Source organism: Hyperoodon ampullatus (genome assembly GCF_949752795.1).
Source record: "Hyperoodon ampullatus genome assembly, chromosome: 4".
Classification (NCBI taxonomy): Eukaryota; Metazoa; Chordata; class Mammalia; order Artiodactyla; family Ziphiidae; genus Hyperoodon; species Hyperoodon ampullatus.
The window spans coordinates 25246266-25261762 of record NC_136917.1 but is presented as its reverse complement, the minus strand read 5'-3'; the positions used below and the strand labels follow the sequence as shown (position 1 = coordinate 25261762).

The 15497-nt window shown below is 62.5% G+C and overlaps 1 protein-coding gene across 1 annotated transcript; it reads right to left on the bottom strand.

Annotated features, from left to right (window-relative positions):
* Positions 1-1171: 1171 nt before the first annotated feature.
* On the bottom strand, positions 1172-14071 carry ARHGAP45 (Rho GTPase activating protein 45; the record flags this gene model as incomplete). Its single annotated transcript, XM_079702179.1, has 23 exons — positions 1172-1953; positions 2326-2434; positions 3165-3375; positions 3458-3684; positions 3917-4054; positions 4149-4337; positions 4675-4847; positions 4960-5064; positions 5189-5272; positions 5346-5470; positions 5590-5780; positions 5896-6033; positions 6265-6453; positions 8091-8171; positions 8244-8354; positions 8538-8602; positions 8712-8849; positions 8940-9006; positions 9189-9261; positions 9368-9452; positions 9641-9784; positions 12804-13134; positions 13982-14071. The coding sequence occupies 23 exons, from the start codon at positions 14069-14071 to the stop codon at positions 1583-1585; spliced, it is 3435 nt and encodes a 1144-aa protein (XP_079558305.1). The 3' UTR covers positions 1172-1582.
* Between the last annotated feature and the right edge of the window lie 1426 nt (positions 14072-15497).

Below are 15497 nucleotides of genomic sequence, written 5' to 3'. Positions count from 1 at the left end.
AAATCGCGGCCGGGGGGTGAGTAGCTGTGGTTCAGATTCACTTGCCTGGTGCTGAGGGTGGTGAGCACCTTTCCCCGCCTCGCCGGCCGCCTGCCGGTCATCTCGGAGACGTGTCTCTGCGCAGGTCCTTTGCCCCTTGTTTAACTGGGTTGTCTCTGCTGGTTTTCACACAGCACCGCCAGTCCCCTACTCTGGCCACCAGGATATGTTGTGAGCCTGGGCCAGCCCTTGTCTGAAGGTGGTGCAACCTGTGAAGTGTGTGGCATGGTCCGCAGGCCCCTTCGAGATGCTGTGGCTCCTGACAGTGGGGCGCTTTCTTGCCGCTACCTGTCCTGCTGAGCGCTCTGAAATGTCAATATATTTGCTCATTCTTCTGACCCGTTTTTAAAAAACGTAGATCGGGGTCAGCAAAGTTTTGCTGTAAAGGGCCAGACGGTCAATATGTTGGCTTTGCTTGCCAGGTGGCCCTGCTACAGTTGCTCAACTCTACAGGGCAGAAGTGGCCACAGGCCACATGAAACCGAGAGGGTGTGGCCCCCAGCCCATTATCTCTGTTTGCAAAGCACATTGGTAGTTTGCTGGCTGCTTTCCCCCCCCCTGCTCACTCTTAGGAAGCGTGTGCAGGGGCAAAGTGCCCTGACTGCCACAGTGGGTCTTATCTAAACCTGCGTGGGGGACTGAAGTTTGGGGTGAGCTGTTCTGTATCAGGAATGGAGGCCCAGCAGCTTTTACCGTGACTGGGTGTGAATTCCATCTAATTCCTCAAATGAATAGTTGGGTCTCTGCTGAGCCGGCCCCAGCCCTCGGGGATAAACCCGACTGGGGCTCTGAGCTGGGTGAGGGGTGCTCGCCTCTTCCTCGCTCTGCCGTTCCACGTGGTGGCCGCTGTCTTCCTGAGGCCTTTGGTGCAAGTAGATTTCAGCTGCGGCTCCTCAGCGCAGCAGCCACACCTCAGTACTCGGGAGCCACTGGGGGCTGGCGGCCCGAGTCAGGCGTCAATGGGAATTGGTCCCCACGGCCACCTGGGCTCCCGCGCCTGACGGGGCTGCCTTGTGGAATTTCTTCTTCACAGCTCCCCGCCCCGCCCCCCAAGCCCAGCGAGGAGCGGGGGACGGCCCTCAGTGCCCTGTGTGTCTGGGTCGCTAGGCCACTGCTGCCAGAGAAGACAGGCTCAGGTTAAAGATTTTATTTTATGCAAAAGGAATGTGCTTGTCAACACCATTGTGGTTCACTGCATCCTCAGCCCCAGGTATCCAAACACAGTTTTCCGTAAAAGCCAGGGCATCCCAAGGCCGCCCGCCCACCATCCACAAAGGCGTCCAGCCCTCCTCCCAGCTGCCATGTGGCCTCCACAGCCCAGCGCCAGGGTGGGCAGGATCCCTCCATCACAGCCTGGGTGACTCCAAGAGCAGAATACCCCAGCTCAGCAGAGTGGGGCCTGGTGGCCGTGCATAGCAGCATGGGCAGAAGCTTCTGGAAAAGTTGGCCAGTGATGCCCTTGCCACTGTGGGCGGAAGGAGAAGCCTCTCGGTGACGTGTCCGCAGGGACAGGAGCCTGGAGCGGACCTGCCCGCTGCCCCAGCTACACGAACTCTGGCTGCCTCTCCCAGCCCGCGCCCCCTGCCAGCCGCCCGCCGCGGAGCCTCACGGCTGGCAGGCGGGCCGCAGCCACGTTGTTGCACTGGTTGGTATTGTGCTCGGCGAGCCGCTGGGCCGGTTCCTCCCCAAGGTCCTCCCAGACCCCAGGCCCGGGCCCATCCTCCCCCTCCCCGGTGGCAGTGCCCAGCTGCTCCTCGCTGCCGCTGCAGCTGTCCCGGCCGCCCTCCGCGCTCGCCTCGCCGCCCAGCTTCTCCAGGAGGCCGAGGTGGTGCAGGGCCACCCCACCCGCCGGGGACGGCAGGTCCGAGGCCTCCTCCAGTTCTGAGTCGGAGTCATTGGAGGCAACGTGGGGTTCTGGAAAGTCCAAGGGAGAGAGAGGGACAGACAGAGAGAGGGACAGATGGACAGCCTGTGAGCAGGGTGGCGGGCACTGGGCGGAGGACTGGGTGTCCGCCTCCCCCCAGCAGGCCCAGCTCCCCGCTTAGAACCCTCCCGGGTCAGGTGGAGGTGCAGGGTCTCAGACACTGGGGTTGTTTCCACTTCGGGGTACCCATTTCTCTGCGTTGGCAAAAACACCTCGAAAGGGTGTCTCTTTGCAAAGAGTTTGTAACACGTTAAAGACAGTGAAAAAGCAGGTGACACTCATGGTCTCCATGGGAGACAAACCGGGATGCAGCCCTTGAGGTAAACCCACTGTGTCATCCGCCGCCTGGGCCCACTGCTCACCGAGGCCCCCATCCTCAGCCTCCTCGGGCAGGGGGAAGGCCACGCCCCCGCTGGCCTCCGGGTATGGCTCCTGGACCACCACCTCGGCCCCCTGGTTGGACGTCACATCCTGCAGAGGCAGAACGGAGGTCAGGGGGCACCACGGTTCCGGCCATCCCACATTCCATTTTTCTGTCTTGTTAAACCCTAAAAACTGTTAATACCCGCTGCAGCTGAGCACGTGAGGCCCCCGGATCCCAAGTCACGAGCAGGCTGAGCTTGTCCAAAGCGGGCAGAGGCCCTGGCCAGAAAGGCTGAGGCAGGCCCTGCATGGACGCCAGCGTGGGAGCCACTGTCCTGAGGCCACACCCAGGTGTGTCACCTCCACAGCCAGAGACACCATATGAGGGGTTAAAGATGCACAGTGGGGACTGAGAGTGGGAGCTGATGCTGCCTAGAAGTGAACAGACTTAACAGAAACAAGGCCTGTCGGCTGAGGAGAGCAGCAGGCTGGACCCAGAGGATGTGCTGTAGGCGGTGCAGAGATGGGAAGTGGGAGAAGGGGCAGGACGGCGGGTCTAGTGCGTTCTGATGTGAGCTCCGGGGGACGCGGGGGAAGGCCGGAGGGCCTCTGCACTGCCTGGGGCTCCGTCTACAGATCTGAACCCACCCTTCATCCAGTTCTTTGCTTAAAAGATGCCTTGGGTGCCCCTGATGGGGCTCTGGCCCCGTCCGACCCAGACATCTCCCAGCCCTTCTTCCTGTCTAATCCCCCCGTGGGTGAGCGAGATTCCTGGCCGCCATGATGCTCACAGAGCCCTGCACCGCCCCCCGCCCCCGTCAGGGTGGACAACCCTCACCTGGCACCTGGATGCCACCTCGGGCTCCTCCTCAAAGACCAGGCTGTAGTGGGTGATGAGGGTCTCCAAGATGCAGGCCTGGTGGGGGTAGTCCACCAGGGAGGAGAGGGACACGGTGGCCTCAGTGGGCCGGGGCCGCAGCAGCGTGGGCCCAAACACGATGCCCAGGTTCCCTGGTGTCATCTTGTTGTCCTGCTCCACCTCCACGATCCTGGGGGTCAGAGGGTGCAGGAGCAGCTGTGAGCGGCTCCCGGCACCCCACTGCCCTTGACCCCAGCCCGGCCAGCCCTCACCTGCGCAGGTGCCGCATTAGGTACTGCAGCGTGGCCCAGTTCTCCGGTGGCAGGTCCTGCAGGAGCTCCCGCAGCCGGCCCGCCATGGCCACAGCCACAGCCTCTCTCTCGGTGACATCCAGCCGGCCTCGGGTTGCCGCCTTGGCCTCGGCCTCTGCCTTCAGACTGTCCTTGGCCAGCCCCACAAGCTCATGGTAGAGGCGGAAGGAGATGAGCGGCTCAGGCAGCTGCAGGGTGACGGGTTAGGTGTGGGGGTCAGTGGGCCTGGCCCCATGCCTTCCGAACTGCACTGGCCCCGCCCCTAGCAGCAGCCCCGCCCCTGACAGCCACCGGTCCCGCCCACCCTGTACTGACCACGCCCCTGGCCTAGCAATCACAACCCTGCTCAGAGCTGGCCACGCCCCCACCAGGCTCAGGTCCAGCCCAGGATCTGCTCTGCTCTGTCCCCATCTGTCTTGCCTGGCGCAAGTAGAGCTTGAGGACGTTGCTGATGTCGTGGGGCGAGGCCTGCGACAGCTCCACCAGCTCCTTGCCGTTCTCGAAGGCCTGGCACAGCTTCTCCACACGTGTTTTCACCCCATTGACCCGGTAGATGCCCTGCGGGAGCACACAGTCAGCCTGGGCCCACGCCCCTGCCCTCCCTGCATGGCCCCTCGGCCGGAGCCCCCGCAGCTGTGCCTGCGGCGGTCACCTTGGTGCGCAGCGCCCGCTGCTCGATCTCGAAGACACACTTCTTGACGATGAAGGGCACGCCGTCCAGGGTACTGCGGGCGGCCTGGCTGAAGTCCTGGCCAAAGAGCTGCAGGCGGCCCTGCAGCTTCTTGTGGCCACACTGGATGGCCAGGGTCTCCAGGCACTTCTTGTGGCAGGCCAGGCAGCACTGGGGGCGGGCGAGGAGTGAGCGGACCTTCCTGGCGCCCCAGCCCCGTGCAGACGCCCCCGGCTCCCCCTCCCACCGCGTCCCCCGCTGCTCTCATCACCCCCCTACAGGGCAGCTTTCACCCCTCCTGGTTGGGAGACATGCCCCTGCCACCAGTGCAGCCTGGGCTGCTCCCATGGCCCTCTGGTTCCCTTAGCACTGGCTGAGCCCTCCGCCTGGGATGCTCTCCCCCAGGAGACTGCAAGTGCTCCTGGCTTCACTTCCCTCCAGCGCTGTGCATGGCACGGTCCTGAGGGCGCATATGCAGGTGCCTGGCTCCCCCGGGACCACCACTCACCTCCTCACACTCGGCGCCCTGGAAGTACACGTAGCTGTTGCACTCCCGGCACTTGGCCGGTGTGCGGAGCTTCCGGAGCCGGTGGGTACGGGCCGCCTTGGACAGCCCCACGTGGCGGAAGGGCCCACTGGGCACGGCCACAGGCAGCTCCGGGGCCATGCCATCGAGGTCATCTGGTGGGGGTGGGGGGCAGGTGGTCAGTGTCACCGCGGCAGGTCAGGGCCAGGTGCACAGAGAGAGTCCAAACGCCCCTCTCCCCGCTGCCCCGCCCAGGGGTCCCCTCACCCTGGTCAAAGGCTGATGCGCCTGTGCTGCCCTCCTGGTCGGCCAGCTCCTCGCTGGACGACATGGTGCCACTGGAAGACATGCGCTCGAACTTCTTAAAGTCCCCTGAGCAGGAAACGGGTTGTCAGAGACTCCCCTGAGGGCCACCGGCTGCACGATGAGCCCACTGAAACCTGGGGGCGGAGGCGGCAGCTCTCTGAGCCCCCCGCCGCCGGCCAGGCCCCTTCACCTGAGCCAGGGCTGGGGTCCAGACTGGCGTCAGAGTCTGAGATGGCGATCGGCCACGACTTGTGCACCTGGTGTCCCCGGCCACCTGCGAAGGTGTCCCCAGTGAAGGGCTGAAGGGGGCTGCAGGGGGCCCACGCCCGCCCCTGCCTGACACTCACCCCTGCGCTCCTTGGCAAGCTCCCCATCGCCGGGCCCACCTTCCTCTGGGGGACAGCCCGCGGCCTCCGCCACCGCAGCATCGCTGACGTTGAAGCTGCCCTTTCGGGCGCGCAAGACCGGGGACCTGGTGGGACCAACAGCCAAAAGAAGGGGTCACGATGGGGGTCACTGAGGCTCACTGCCCCCGCCCCCACCTCAGGAGGGAAGTCCGGCTCCCCCAGGCACGTGCAGACGGCGGGGTACCAGGCGTTGGCGGAGACGTGGGGCTCGAAGTCGTAGTGCACGTCTGGCTCCTCGTCACGCTGCAGCTGGCGCACGTGGGAGGCGTACTGTTGGCCCGGGTCGTACAGCTTGCTGCTCTCACACAGCATGTGGAAGTGCACAGGCAGCGGGGCCGTCTGCATGTGCATCATCTGGTAATAGGAGATGGTGGCCTGCAGGCAGGCAGGTGGGAGGGGCCCTAAGTGCTGGAGGTCCTGAGGCTGGATGGGCAGCCACCCTGCCCAGCCCGACAGAGGCGGGGGCTGGGGGTGGGAGCACGGTGCTCACCGACTTGATGGTCTGGTCGCTCTGCCGGATGACCTCCTGGATCTGCCGGAGTGCCGTCACCTTGGTGTCCTCAAGCTCCTGTTTCTGCGTCTTAGCATCCGCCACGCATGTGCGGTACGTGGCCATGGCTTCCTCTGCCTGGGGTGGGGGCGGGACGGGGTGCCCAGAGAGGCCTCAGCCTGGGGTTCAGCCCTCAGGGCATCTTCAGGCCCCACACGGAAATCAGCCAGGCACAAAAGGACAGGAAGGCATTCCTGGCAGGAGGCACAGCCCAGACAAAGGCCCGGCGGTGGGAAATCCTGCACAGGGCGTCAGGCCCTGACGCCATGGGTCTTGTCCCGCACCTCCTGCCCCCTGACCCGCCCTCACCTTGTTTTTGGCCTCCTCCTCCAGGCGCCGCCTCTTGTCCAGGGTCTTAGAGGCCGTGCCCCCTGCACCCGGGCCAGCGCCCACCTGCTCTTCCTCCGCCTTGGCCACGAGGAAGCGGGCCTTGTCGTGGTCTTCGCAGCGCTGAACGTAGCCCTGCTTGGCCTTGCGCAGATTGGACTCTGCCTCTTGCTGTGGACATGGGAGGGACCAGACCAGCACCATCAGCCAGAGACCGCGTTAGGGATCTCTGCCACCCACATCCCTTGGGCCAAAATCCCATGGCCAGTCAAGGAAACAGAGGCCCCCGCCCAAGAACCAGTGGTGGAAGAATAGGAGGTGACACCTACAGGGCGACCCTGGGAGGAGCCAGCATCTGGCATGCCCATTTCACAGCCAGGGAAGCTGAGGCACAGCTAAGCTCTGAAGGAGACACCAACTACATCATCCTCTTGACACCTACACCCACACCCACACCCACCAGAGCGACTTGTGCTTCTATCTCTTACATTTCCTGTCTCAGAGATGAGAACAGTGAGGCTGCTCAGACAGGAAGTCAGGCACCCTCAGGGTTGGCAGGAAGAGCACTTAGTCAAAACCCAGTGGGCCTTCTGGGGGCCACACCTCACAGTCTACACGATCAGAAGCTTAAACATAAAGAAAAGAGCTTACATGAGTACTAGGAGAAACCATGAGAGAATTTCTTAAAAAACAGCATGGGGAAGGCCTTTCCATGCGTGACACAGAACCCAGAAACCATAAAAGAAAAGACTGCTACTAACAATCTTGGGTTTCAACTGGGAAAACAAGCAACAGGTTAAATCAAAAGTCAAAACAATAAACTGGGGGTGGGGGAGTTTGTAACACATGTCCTCAAGGGCTGGATTCTCTAATATGTAAAGAGCTCTGGCAAGTCAATAAGAAAACAGGCTACTGTCCAATCCGAGGTGAGCAAAGGATATGAACTGAGAGCTCACAGAAGAGGAAAAGCATGGCTGTGTCTCGGGAGCTCAGCTTCTATACTCATGACATCTGTGACCCAGCCATTACCTTTCGGGCACTGATCTAAATGCTAGGTCACATGTCTGAGCAACAGGGGCACAAGCTCGTCACAGCAGTGGTGTTTGAAACAGCAATAACTCAACAACAACTAAACTGTCCATCAGTAGGGGTTTACTGAACTAAGCCCTGTGGCTCTGCAGCTGAGCACTTGTAGCTGAGAAAAAGGGAGGAGTTTCACATGGAGTGAGATGGGACCAGTCCCTGGATATGGAGGTGAGTATAAAAGGCCAGAAGCAGAGCAGGGTACTCAGCAAGCTGTCATCAGGTGTAGAAAAGGGGGGAGAGGCTCATTTGCCAGATGTGCCACAGGACACCACTAGCTGGAGCAGGGGCCATGGGGGCTCTGCACCACAGACCCTGTTAGCAGGCCTACTGCCTTTGCAACAGCCCAAAAGGGAGGTGGGAAAAGAGCAACACAGAAGAACCTGGAGCATCCAACAGACCTGAGAGAGCCTCAGTTTCCCTCTAACCCAGACCTGCTCCTGGCGGCCACGGGTGACCCGGTCCCTCCGGACATCTGACCTGTGACAGTGATGGGGGCCCCGGGCCAGGGCCTCTCCTGCTGCAGCTGCGGGTAATGGGGCTGGAGCAGGTGGGAGGCAGGACCCGCTCCAACCTGTGACGCCACAGCGAGCCCCACGTGGGCACAGGGCACTCTGCCGGGTGTCCGCAAAACTCAGGAAAGGACCACCCGGGTGTGCACCAGGGGACTGTGCTTGCACGAGCCGGCCCACCCTGCCCCCTCCCAGCCTGCCACCCCGCGGTACCAGCTTCCTCTGGGCGCGGTGCCAAGACTCCTTGATCTCCTTCCTGCGCTTCTCATGCTCAAGCCGCCGCAGGTTCAGGGGCTGTGGGGGGAGACGGGTGTGATGGGGACCTGGGCACCCTTCACCCCACCCTCCCTCCAGGGCGAAGCCCACCTGCACGAAGGTCTGGGTCTGCAGAGTGCCCACCGCCTGTACCAGGCCGTGGCCGAACTCCAGGTCCTGCTCCAGGGCCAGCGAGTAGATGGACAGGAGGGGCATGTGCGGCTGTGGGGGCGGGGCCGGCAGTCACTGGGGTGGGACAGGCACCCTCGTGGAAGCCCTGCCGCCTCCCCAGCGCCCTCAGCTGCCCTTGCAGAGATGGGAAACCCCTTTCCTTTGGCCCATCTTTGAGGGGCGAGACACACCCAGGCCTGAGGGACCCGGCCCCGTTCCCCTCGAGTTCCCCACCTCCTGCATGACGCTCTGTCTGCAGTTCTGGACGATCTTCTGCAGGCCTTTGGCAAAGTCCATCTCTGCAGGCGGGGAGAGGTGTGAGCGCAGGGGTGAGGGGAGGGGTGTGAGCGCAGGGGTGAGGGAAGGGGCCTTCCAGCCAGACCCCGCCCCACGGGCCCCAGCTCGCACCCAGCGCGCTCCGCTTCTCCAGGTAGCCGATGAGGTCCTTCATGTACTTGGCCATGTTCTTGGCGTACTGCAGCGCGGCGTCCACACCCCCCTCACAGCGCTGCAGCAGCGTGTCCACTGCCTCCGGGGAGAGGCAGCCTGCGGGACAGACACCCCTCAGCTCGGGCTCCTCCCCAGCCCACCCTTCCTTCCGTCCTCAGCCCTCTGCCCCTAGGCTCAGAGACTCACCCTCATCACAGTCCTCACTGCTGGGGGTGGCACCGTCACTCCCCTGTCCATACAGGTTCTCCATGGACTGTACCAAAGGGAGACAGGTGAGTCCAGTCCGGGCTGGGTCCTGTTTGATGCCCACCCTGCAGGAGACAGTCACCGCCCCCCCTGGACAGAGCAGGAGACCACAGTCCACAGAGCGGGCAGGGGGGACTCACCCGCCCTGCCAGCCTGACCCCGTGCAGCACCCAGGCCATCCCTGCTCACCTGGCCCGGGTCCCCAGGGGGCACTGAGAGGAGGATGCTGCTGTCCACTTCGCCCATGAGGAACTCGGACACACTGCAGGGCAGGGGGCAAGTGTCAAGAGGCACATGGGTCCCCACCCTTCCCCACCCCCTGCCACCCTTCCCCACCCCCTGCCACCCTTCCCCACCCCCACACTCACGTGCTGCTGAAGGAGACTGCAATGGTCTCCAAGGCCTTCTCAAACTCCTGCTTGTCCGAATCATTGTTGCACTCATAATGGAAGGCTGAGGGCAGACAAGGACGAGAGGGGTTGGCCCAGTCTGGGAGGTGACCACCCGTGCAACTAACTGAAGGGGCAGCACTGGAGTTGTTGTGCCCATCAAACTCCTATGCATCCTTCAAAACCCACTTCAAACATCCCCTCCTTCAGGAAGTCCTCCCAGACAGCCCTTGCTGCCCTGTCCTGGCTGACCTTTGACCTTGGCAATGAGGGTGCCGGCAGCTGTGAGCGACTCCACGGTGTTCAGCAGTGGGTACTTGGAGATGACCTGGTGCATCACGCGGAGGGCCTCACCCAGGCACTCATGGGCAAGCGGCCGGCGGGCCTCTAGGAGGTCTGCCGGGCAGAGTGGGTATGAGAAGGGAGGGAAGGAAAGCCTGCCCACCTAACCACCTAACCCTAACCCTCCTCAGAGCTCCTGTCCCTGGGTGGGGAAATTAAGGCCAAGATGGGAGAAGGTAACTGCCTGAGGCTCAGTGTGTGACCTCGTTGGGGGTGTGTGTGTGTGTGAGGAACTGTCCCTCTTTCAACTGCTGACCAGGTCATCAAAGGCCAGATATCAGTCTAGACAGTCCTGCTCGGGACACCCTTTCCTCGTCCCTCCAGAAAACAAACTCCCACTGACCTTCAAGTTGCAGTCCTGGTGCCTCTTCTTTCAGGCAACCCACCCGGCCCCTTCCCTGCCCCAAACTCTCAGGGCTCTGTCCAGCTCTCTCCCAGCCCTGCCTGCCTGGGCAATGGGGCTTAAACACCCCGTTACCTCACTCTCTCCCGACCAGCCACCCCATGAGGCAGGTGCTGTCATCACCCCCATTTTGCAGATGAGGAAACAGGCATACAGGGGAGAAGTCATTTCTCAAGGATCACGCAGCTTTTCCATCTCCACTAGCTCTGAAGGCATGAGGAGGAAGAAGGACCCTGCCTGGCTTTACCATAAGGGCAATTGGGAGCCACAGAAGGTGTTAGAGCAAAGGAGAGTCAAGGTCAGATCTGCATCTTCAAACGTGGCTTTAAATGCCCTCCTCAGATGTTCTTAATTGGAAAAAAGCGCTGTGTGTGGGCAGAACACACACCATCTAGTGGAAACAAAGCCGAAGGGATATATGGATGGGGAAGGAATGAGCCGACCCTGAGACCCAGGAGGGACCTGGCCACCAGCTGGGAGGATATCTCCTGCACCTGTGTGCCTCTAATTCTGTGTCTGGTACTTGATGCTCAAAAAAATAAATTAATTAAATAAATTTAAAAAATTTTAAATGGAATCTAAAAATAGGTGTCTGATCCCTTTTCAGCACTGAGGACCCCCACTGAATGCCACCGACAGGGAGACCCCCATGGAGTCCCTGGCTCCAAATTCCTCCGGGTACAGCCCAGTGCCTCAGCACCAGGCAGAATTTGCTGCCTGAATCCGAGACCAACTCAGGGAGGCGGGAAGGAGCTTGCGGGATCCATGAAAGGCCGGCTGAGGAAAGGCTGGGCCACGCCCCTTCCCAGGACATTCCTCCCACACACCAGGCCCCTCGTGTCGCCTGGGCCTCGGCCATCTGGGTCCCCGCAGCACACCCACCTGGGCAGGTGGGACTCTGGAGAAGCCTGGACATGCCCAGCTCAGCCCTGGCCAAGGCAAGCGCCGGGCAGCAAATGCCCCGAGTGCCACGTGCTCCTGGCCAGGCCCTGCACCCCGCACCACCCACGGTCCCCTCACCTCGGGTCCCCGCCTGGCAGCGCACTGGCGCCTGGTCCAGAGCCGGGTGCACCGTCCCGCAGATACACATGGCGCAGCCGTCAGGGCGCAGGGACCATGAATGCGCAGGCCGGGCTAGGCAACTGGCTGGTCCGGGGTCTTTGGTGCCAGGTTCTCCACAAGCAAACCGGCTCTGGCCGGTCTGAAGACCCGCCCCCCTCCGAGGAAAGCTCCGCCCCGGCGTCCTGCTAGCTCCCCAGCCTCAGGTAGCAGGAGTCTGGGACCCAGGGAGATGCAATTCGATTCGATTCGGGATGGGGCCAGCCAAGGGCAGGCAGGGAAACAGGCCCAGGTACAGGGTGTGGGGAGGTGCGGGGAGACCCCGCCCACGTGGATCCGGCCGCCCACTGCTTCCTAGGTGGACAGCACGGGGTCCCCAAGCCCTCTCACTGTCCCCACAACAATTACTGTGAGCTGAGGACATCTGGTTACAGTCAGCAACTCCCCAGGGCGTATCATTGCCCCGTTTCGCAGATGAAATGCCAGAGGCTTAGAGAAGGGACAGCGGATCCAGTCTCACAGCCTGGCAAGAGCAGCAGCAGGATGCAAACCCACATGCTCTCTGCTCCAGGCCCTTCCCCTGGCCCAGGGCTGCCCCAAGGTTCAAAGAAGGGTGCCCCTGCCCCGGCCCATCCTCCTGCAGGACGCCCACTGGCTCAACCCTGCCCAGGCCTGGCCTCCAAGGAAGCGCCAGGATCGGAAAGGAACTGAGATTAGAGAAAGTTTCTCCAGGAAACAACTCCAGCCCCACCCCAGGACCAGATAATCCTGGGGGCTGACACCCCCCAACCCAGCAGAGGCCGGGCCAGTAGAGCCCATTAGCGCCTACAAAGCTGAGGTCTCTCTCCAGTCTGAGGTCGAATCCGGGCTCTGGCCCCTCCTTGGCTGGTTGAGCCAGGAGTCAGGGCCCTTCTCTGGGCCTCAGTTTCCTCATCTGTAAAATGGGCACCTGTGGGGAGCAGGCCAGAGTGTTTAGCATGGCCCTGGCACTGCGGTTTCTGGCAGGAGAGATCATAGTGCCCTCCTTGGTCGCCAGAGACAAACAGGAAGCAGATGAAAATAACTCGGCAGGAAGCTGGGCTGTCAGCAGACGCGTGGAGAAAACGGAACTGCCATCCCACAGGCCGCTCACTCCTGCAGCTTACGTGCCGGTCCTGCCCCTTGTCCATCCTGAATCTCTCTGTCCAGACCTCAGCCGGCCTCCAGTCCATTCCAGTCCAACATGCAGATCTGACCTTGTCCCACCTCTGCTCTAACACTTTCTATGGCTCCCCACCACCCTCAGGATAACGTCCAGGGTCCCTCTGCTTGCCATTCTCAATGCCTCCACCCTCACACACTTCATACACCCGAACCTTGTTCCCCCAAATGCACCTCCACTCCATGTTTCTGAGCCTGTGCACATGACATTCCCTCTTCCTGGTTGCCGCCAAACTCCTATACATCCCTCAGAACCCTAGCTGCAATGGCTTTTTCCACGAAGCCCTCCTTACAACCCTCTCTGAAGCCTCCCCAAATCCCTCCCTCCACCCTGCCTCGACCCCACAGGGTTTGGGATATCTGTGTCCAACTGCCTTCCACCCAGGCTGTGGTGTCCCTGCCACTTCTCACCTTCACGCAGAACACACTCCTTCAGCTTCTCAAGGCCCTCAGCAAAGCGGGCCACGTCAGCCAGCAGGTGGGAGATGTCCTCCACAGTGTCGGGGCAGGGTCCCTGGATGGGTCCCTCGGCTGGGCTGGCTGTTGACAGTGGGCTGCGGTGGCCACGGCCCAGCGTCCAGGTGCTGGCTCCGGACAGTGGGAAGCCGGCAGCGCTGGCATGGCGGCTTAGGCTGGTGGGCCTCTTGAGTGTGCCCGTGGCCTTGGCATTCAAGGCCACACTTGGTGGTTCCAGGCTGGGCACCAGGGACACTGCATCAGCCCCATCTCTCCTGGGCAGCTCCTGGGAGGGTGGGGGGAGCCGCTAGAGCAGGTGCTCCCACTGGGGCCCTGCCTCAGTTTTCCCAGAAGTGAAGTGGGGCTCTGGAGGGTCTTCAGCCTGACCCCACAGGGGGTCAAAGGCCAGAGGTCAGAGGGCTGAGATTTGGTGTTGTGCCCCTCCCACACCTGTTACCCAACATCCTCTTCCCCAGAGCTTTCACAAACAACGGCCTCTGCCCAAACCACAGCTGGGGTGTGGGGGAGGGGCACCCCACTTCCTGGGGGGGGCGGGGTAGGGAGGGCCAGGGTCTCCTCAGCTCCCATCAGGGGAGGCCACTGCAGACACACCTACTCACTGGTAAAGACACCTCCTCGATCCTTTTACTCTGAGGGTCCACTAGGCCCCTGAGTCTTGCGGACACCACGGGCCAGCTTTGTACGAGGCCCACCCCATGGATCTCGCTGCACACCCCGCTTGCTCTAAACCTTCCCCCAGTGGCTGGGCTGTAGCTCTCACAACTAGCCGTGCCTGGAGGCCCCAAGTTCCCTGAGCCCTCACCCTACAGAGTCCCAGACCCAGAGCACCCACACTCCCTGGACCCCACAGGCAGCCCTGGACGGGGTGGGGTGTGCAGTGGCCATCCCAAGGGCTTCTACCGTGAGCTGAACGTGGGGATGCCAGCCCGTCCCGCGTGGGCCCTGCGGTCCAGCCTGGGGCTGTAGCTGGCTCCAGCCCCGTGCCGCCGGCCCAGCACGGCACTGCCCGGCCCTGCCCCGCCAGGCCCGAGCGCAGTGTGTTCCCCGGTCCCCCTGCTGCCTGGGTGTCACTCCAAGATCCCCGCTCCGGCTCCCAGCAGAGGCTCACTCACCCCCGAGGGCTGCGGACAGGGGCTTCCCGCCCGGTTCTTTTTCGAGATAGAAGGGGTTTTCATGAGCTCCCGCTTCTTCCTGGAGAACATGCTGTGGCCAGGCCAAGTGGCCCTAGGGGCCCGAGGTGGGGCGGGCCGGGGGTCTCAGCACCGCAGCTCCTGGTGTCAGTGGCCTTGGGACCACATTGTCGCTGGTCAACCCCCCCCAGCTGTCAGGCCCACGTGACAGGCCCAGCCCTCATTGGCGGGTGCTTCCCCCCACAGGAAAAGGCCTCCGGAGGCGGTGACTCAGACCCGCCCCTGACCCTCCCCAGCCTCAGCCTGCTCCTCCGCTCAGTGGGTTTGAAGGTGGGGTCCCAGGCTCCGCCCCCAGCTTCCGCTTTCAGGAGCTCTGCGCGCGCACACACGTTGGTCGAGGTGCCCCTGCCTGGCACTGGCGCCCTGGGCAAGGCCCTGGCGGGCACACGGGGACTGCAGAGACATTGACACCCCCACTCGGCCACACCCAGATGCACCCAAGAGTGCAGACACAGGAGCACGATGACACGCAGAGACATAGGCTTGGACACATGCTGAGAAGCCACCCAGCTCCGCAGATGCAACGGATACCCCTGGACACAGACACCTGCCCTCCAGTCCTCCCACCTTTCACGGGTGTGCCTGCCCTATGTCCTCTGGCGACTCCCCTGCAGACCCCAGGGCCTGGGCAGCGCTGGGCATAGTGGGTCTCCTCCCCTCAGCCCAGCTCCCGCCCCTCACCCCCCATTCTACATTCCAGGGACATGCACCGACCATGACCACGGGACAGTTGGCCAGCATCAGGGCTGCTAACGCTTCTGAGGCCACCACGCCGCCTCCTCCCTTCCCTGGTGGGGCCCCCCGATCTGGAGCCCTGGCGGTGTGTACAGCTTCCTGCCCCCTCCCCCCATGACCACCTCTTCTCTTCGAGCCCCCCAATCTGAGCCTTCTCCCCTCCCCAGATCTTCCTCCCCCCTACTTCCAGAGTCCCAACACTGGCCCCCACTGACCTCAGGTGTGATCTCTGGGCACGGGGCATGCAGGCCACGGCGCCTCATGGCAAACCTGACTCCCCAGGCCCGAGTCCATCCACAGACCCTGCCGAGAAGCCCTTTAAGGAACCTCTGTCCACCACTCATTGCTCTGGAGACCAGGAGCAGGGGGTGAGGGCCGGCTGGTGGGCTGGCTGGCTGGTGGGCTTCTGACCTGGTCGGGAAGCCTGAAGTCCGGGTCACCCCTGCTGGGCTCCTCCAGCTGCCCCAGACATTCCTGAGCCCTGACCGCATGCCCATTTCACGACCAGCCACTCACAGGTACCGCCCTCAGGCGCCAGAACTACGTGGGCACTTAGGGGCCCCAGGACCATTGTCCAGGCTCTTATGAAGGGCAAACCTGCAGGGAGACATGCCCCAGCACACCACAGAGGACTTCAGAGCTGGGAGTCCAGTCGGCTGCAGCTGGGCTCTCATCTGCCCCCTAGATATTGCACCTGTGTCCA